Consider the following 6,177-nt stretch of genomic DNA (forward strand, 5'->3'; position numbering starts at 1 on the left):
TTCCTACTGTCAGGCATTTCATCTAAGGTCCTTTGAGTCCTGGGAGTCTCTCACCTCCTAAGTCTCTGGTGAATTCTTGGGGGTCCCCCAGCCTCTTGGGCGAGGGAATAGGACTGTAGCCCTGAGGGCCAGCAGAAAGAATGTAAACAGGCAACCTGAGGAAATAGATATAGTTTTAAGGAGAAAGCAAATAATTTAGGGGGTGCGCATTTGTACTAGGTGTTGAGGTACCTGATAGAGACAGAAATGACTGTTAATGATCCCAAGATAATAGGATTTTGTATATTTTTTTATTTTTTGAGACAAGCTTTCATGTACTCCAGTATGACCTTGAAATCCCTATGTACAGTAGCCAATGGTGGCTTTGTTGTCCTCATCCTCTTGCCTCTGCCTCCCAAATGCTAGAATTACAGTCATACCCCACTATGCTCAGCTTAATATTTTGTATACTTTCTGCTTTCATTCACTTTGTCCCCACTGAGAAATATGGCTTAGGCTTCTTTTAAACAATCATTATTATAGCATCTAGGATTTAAAATGCTAAGCACAAATGGAAAAAATACTTATGATAATCAGCAAGAGACAGTTTTAATTTTATATTCCACCATTTGGAACATTTGTCTTTCTGTTTGTTTGTTTGTTTATTTGTTTGCAGCACTGGGGATTGAGCCTGGGGTTTTGTGAATGCTAGACAAGGCTGTACCATTGAACTCCAACCTCAGAACCCAGGACTTCTGTTTCATCTATTAAAAAAAAAACTGTAGAAGGATCAGATTTCATCTTCCTATTCTGAAATCTAAAATCCTAAATTAATCTTTGCTTGATTTATTCACTATATGACACAGAAACAAAGTAATGTATTAACTAAGTGCATAGATTTTGAGTCAGGCAAAACTAGTGTATAACAAATATTTCTGTTTACCAGGTAGGGAAACTTGAAGATGTGAAAAAAAATCTCTCCTGTCAGGTTTCTTCATCTTTTAAGACAGAAAATTGCCTTTCTCATAAGGTTGCTGCAAGCTTACATTGGATAATGCATGCAAATCACTTATCACAGTGTTAGTTCACAGAAGCAATGCCTGTTCAAGATAATCATAAGAGACAAGCAGTCGAGTGCTTCCTCTGGGCCAAGTAATGGATTTGTGCAAAGCAAGACGTGTGTTTCTACAGGACCCTATGTGTCTGAAGAATATCTGTTCACTTTTCTTCTGTTACCTATTCTTCAATCCTTCCACCTGCCCTTCCCACCTCATTCACTCCATGTGTTTCCTTTATGCTTCGAAGGACAATGCAGGATCCATTCTCCTATTCCCTTGGTCACTAGGTGAACTGTGGAAATGTAGCTTTAATTTGTGTTGTTTGTTCATTGCTGCCGTAGCCTCAGCCCACAAACAGACTGACCTCAATATGAGCGAATATCCTCACTGGCTTCTCAATTCCCAAGGACTTTTTTCTTGAAAGGGAATTAACAAGGAGACCATGGTTGCTGTAGCAACAAACTTCCAACCTCTGCTCAACGCTACGGAATGAGCACATACCTATTAATACGTTCAATAGCCTGGGGAATTAAGTTACTCAATGCAGATTTTCTTTCAAGTGCAAAAACAGCTTACCTGGCTGGAGGAGCCAGCCATTGGCAGCACTGCGGTTAGAGGCTAGTAATAGGAGAGGCTGGTGTTTGTACAACCTGTTGGCAAAAGTGAAAGCTGGTGTGCCTCTAGAGCTGGCGGCAGCTGAGGGGAGTGCACTGGTGAGGAATCATGGGAGCTGCGCGCAGGAAGCCTTTGCAGAACAGGCAGGTGGGCTCTCTTTTCCTTCTCTGGTGTGTGTCTGTGGGAGGCGCGGCCACAATCCGCTATTCTGTGGCGGAGGAGATGGAGAGCGGTTCGTTTGTAGCTAATGTGGCTAAGGACCTAGGGCTAGAGGTGGGGAAGCTGGCAGAGCGTGGGGCGCGTCTCGTTGCCGAGGGCAACAGGTTGCATTTCCGGCTCCACCGCAAGACTGGAGATTTGTTCGTCAAAGAGAAACTAGATCGCGAGGCACTTTGTGGCAAATCAGACCCGTGTGTGCTGCACTTTGAAATTATTCTGGCCGAGCCGCTGCAGTCCTTCCGGGTGGAAGTCAGAGTATTTGATATCAACGACAATGCACCAGTTTTTCTAAACAAAGAGCCTCTTTTAAAGATTCCAGAGAGCACCCCGTTGGGCTCACGCTTTCCACTGCAGAGTGCCCAGGATTTGGACGTGGGACTCAACGGTCTTCAAAACTACACCCTGACTGCAAACACCTATTTCCACCTGCACACACGCTTCCGAAGCCATGGTCCCAAATATGCAGAACTTGTGCTGGATAATCCCCTGGATAGAGAGGCGCAGCCTGAAGTCAACTTGACCATTACAGCCGTGGATGGTGGGTCCCCTCCCAAGTCTGGCACCGCCAACATTCGAGTGGTTGTCCTGGACGTCAATGACCACGTGCCCCAGTTCTCTCGCTTGGTGTACCGTGCTCAGGTGCCAGAGAACAGCGACAATGGCTCCTTGGTGGTGGTGGTGACTGCCACGGACCTGGATGAGGGCACCAACAAGCAGATAACTTATTCTTTAGCTGAAAATCCAGAAGCAGTTCTACGGACATTTCTTGTTGATCCACAAACCGGAGAAGTTCGACTCCGTGGGCCCCTAGATTTTGAAATGATAGAAACATACGACATTGACATTCAAGCTACAGATGGAGGGGGTCTTTCTGCCCACAGCAAAGTCTTGGTGGAAGTGGTGGATGTTAACGACAATCCTCCGGAAGTGACAATCTCCTCGGTGTCCAGCCCTCTTCCTGAGGACTCTCCACTCCAGACTGTAGTGGCTCTCTTCACTATCCGAGACCGGGATGTGCGAGTTGGAGGAAAAATCACCTGTTTCCTCAAAGAAGATTTGCCTTTTGTAGTCAAACACACATTCCGGAATTCTTACTCGCTGGTCACTGACAGAAGCTTGGATAGAGAGGATGTCTCCAGCTATAATATCACCCTCGTCGCCATGGATACTGGTCCACCCAATCTGTCCACGGAGACTGTGATTGAAGTGGTAATAGCTGATATAAATGACAATTCTCCAGTCTTCCAGGAGGATTCCTATGTCTTGACTGTTCGTGAAAACAACAGTCCTGCAGTTTTTATTGGCAAAGTCCACGCCGAGGATCTAGATTTGGGTGAAAATGCCCAAGTAACATACTCCCTGCTGCCTCCAAAGAGTGGTGATCTGTCAGTCTTTGCTTACATCTCCATAAACTCAGATAATGGAAAGCTCTATGCACTAAGAACCATGGATTATGAGGCCATTCAAGACTTTCAGTTTGTAGTAAAGGCAACTGACGGTGGTTTTCTGTCGTTGAGTAGCGAAGTTACTGTCAGAGTGGTGGTCCTGGACGACAATGACAATCGTCCAATGATCTTGTACCCACTGCAGAATGGCACTTTGCCCTGCAATGACCTAGTACCAAGGTCTGCAGAGGCAGGATACCTGGTGACCAAAGTAGTGGCTGTTGATGGTGACTCTGGGCAGAATTCTTGGCTTTCATACCATCTTCTTAAAGCCACAGACCTTGGGTTATTTTCTGTTCAAAGACAAAATGGGGAAATACGTACCCTGAGGCAGATATCTGAGAGAGACCCTATGATGCAGAAACTGGTCATTCTTGTTCAGGATCATGGCCAACCAGCTCTCTCCACTACGGCCTCACTCAACATCCTGCTGGTAGATGGCTTTTCAGAGCCATACTTGCAGTTCCAGGATCCATCCAAGCATTCTAGAAAGGTAAATCCAACCACAAAATATTTGGTCATTTCTCTGGCTGTGCTTTCTTTTCTTTTTCTTTTGTCTGTCACTGTGATCTTTATTATACACCTCTACCAGAAGATTAAACACAGAGACAAATTCACAATTCAAGAGCACTTCTATGATGACTGTAATTTCCCTAACAACTTGGTTCAAGGAAGAGGCAATGGTTCCTTATCTCAGCCTTGTCCGTATGATATGTGCTCAGCCACGGGAACTGGGAATAGTGAGTTCCGTTTTCTTAAGCGATTTATGCCCAATTTCCCATTCCCCCATGCCACTGGGGAGGTGAAAACAGAGGATGACTCCAGTTTGCCTCCAGGTTCTAATAGAAACCGGTCTCGGGGTTCAGCGGGCCATGACCGGATAGGAGATGAGTATATGTAATTCTGGCTAACATCTCTCATGAGAAGAGAAACAGGATGTTATAGTCCATCTTCAAAGAGTCATCTTTATGGAAACAGTAGACTGCAATTCTGATGGAAACAGGAGTACCTAGTTTGATGGAAATAGGAAACGTAGACTGAGGCTTAATATAAGACAAGTATCCTGATCCCTAGATTATATATGCATCTGGAATTCTTTTAAAGAAATATTACTGTGTGTAAATTCTGCTTTCCCCTCTCTTGTGTGCTAAGCAAAAACATGAACAGTCCACCTTTTATTTTTTATGTTGCCCATGGCATTTCACTGGCCATGGCCTGAGAAGTGTTTAGTTCCATATATAGAAAGAGCTGTTTATTTTACCTTTAAACAATTCCCCAGTAGAAAGTTTTTCGTGCATAGGGAAGAGCACTGACTCTCAGCTCTGATTAAAAGTTGAGATTGCCTGAGAGTGGTGGTGAATTCCTCTAATCCCGGCACTCAGGAGGTAGAATCAGGTGGATCTCTGTGAGGTCCAGGCTAGCCAGAAATGCATAGTGAAACCCTGTCTCCAAAAAAAGGCAGACAGAGATATAGTTTAATATCAAGAAATTTTTATGTTTTGTATCTTACAAATGGAAATCATCTCTGAATCAACTTGCATGTCATCATTTATAATCACAAAAATGTTCAGTAAAAGTGGTGATTATTATTTATGGTAGCAGATGGAGATTAAAATAAGAGAAGGATTTAATTTATTTTTTAAACGTAAGAGCAGATATAGAGCTTGAGTTCAATAAAGAAATATTTTCCAGAATTGTTAGATATAGCTTCTTAAGATTTATTTGGGGGTCTTAGGCAGGTCTCTACTCTCTCTCACATATAGATGTCCTTGCCTTATCAAACAGTAGTTAGTGAATATAGTGAATTAAGGATGTCATAGGATATAAATAGAATATTTTTGCTATAATTAACTAGCTATAGAATACTTAATTTAAATCACTTTGTGCTAAATGGTGTAGAAGTTTTATACTTTTAATCAATTTAGTGATTTGTAGAAAAACTATAAAATAAGGCACCAAAAAAAAAAAAGAAGTTCATTAATATCAGTTAGATAGCCTTAAGAGATGCACTTTCAGGTAATACTTGATTTGGTGGCAAGCCCCTCCTCTCTGAGTGTCCCAAGTTATCACTATAGCATTGTAAATGTAAGAAAAGGTCTATTTAAATGAATCATGAATAAAATGAATTGGAGTGGAGAAACAAATTAGGTTACTTTAAAAATAATTCTTAATCCTCACAAGCTTTTCTAGGTGGTCTTATTCTAAAGTTAAAGAAAAAAGCTGACTCTGACAGATTATTGTAGTTTGTGGATGCCAATAAAACCACTAACTCTATCTGTGAAGTCAGTTTGCTTTAACGAGGCTGTAACAGTGAGTCCTTTCCTTTTAACAAATGTCTCTCAGTTTAGATTCACTAAAGTCCTGATTCCTTTTATACAAGAGGCACAACATTTGTTTTTGTTTGTTTGTTTGTTTGTTTTTGAGGCAGAATTTCTCTGTCTTGGTTGTCTTAGCTTTGGCTGTCCTGGAACTTGCTCTGTAGACCAGGTAGGCCTCTAAATCAGAGATCTACATGCCTCAGTCTTAGTGCTGGAATTAAAGGTGTGTGACATCACACCTGGCTGGGGTGCAATGTTTGTATTTGGAATTGTAAGAGTAGAGGAGTAGTTCTCAAAAATACTTCTTAATATACCATATCCTATTTACTGATAGATTCTTTTCTGACTGATACCTTGTGATACCATCTGGATGCTATTTGGTGGCCAGGAATATACTAAACCTTAATGATACATTTTAAATGCTTTGAGTTGAGCTGTTGCAACTTATGAGGACCTTCAATATATTATTTACTATTTTGAGAATAGATGAAGCAAATATAAATAATGAATTTTTATTAATACTAAATACTTTCCATGAATTGA

At 41.8% G+C, this 6,177-nt stretch overlaps 1 protein-coding gene across 1 annotated transcript; it reads left to right on the forward strand.

The window, feature by feature from the left end:
* Nucleotides 1-1,485: 1,485 nt before the first annotated feature.
* Pcdhb1 (protocadherin beta 1) lies at nucleotides 1,486-5,304 on the forward strand. Its single transcript, XM_021150891.3, has one exon. It carries the CDS (start codon nucleotides 1,761-1,763, stop codon nucleotides 4,215-4,217), a length of 2,457 nt encoding a protein of 818 aa, XP_021006550.1. The 5' UTR covers nucleotides 1,486-1,760; the 3' UTR covers nucleotides 4,218-5,304.
* Nucleotides 5,305-6,177: the final 873 nt, after the last annotated feature.

This window comes from Mus caroli, unplaced genomic scaffold, assembly GCF_978045245.1.
Source record: "Mus caroli unplaced genomic scaffold, Mus_caroli_1 scaffold_19, whole genome shotgun sequence".
In the NCBI taxonomy this organism is placed as follows: Eukaryota; Metazoa; Chordata; class Mammalia; order Rodentia; family Muridae; genus Mus; species Mus caroli.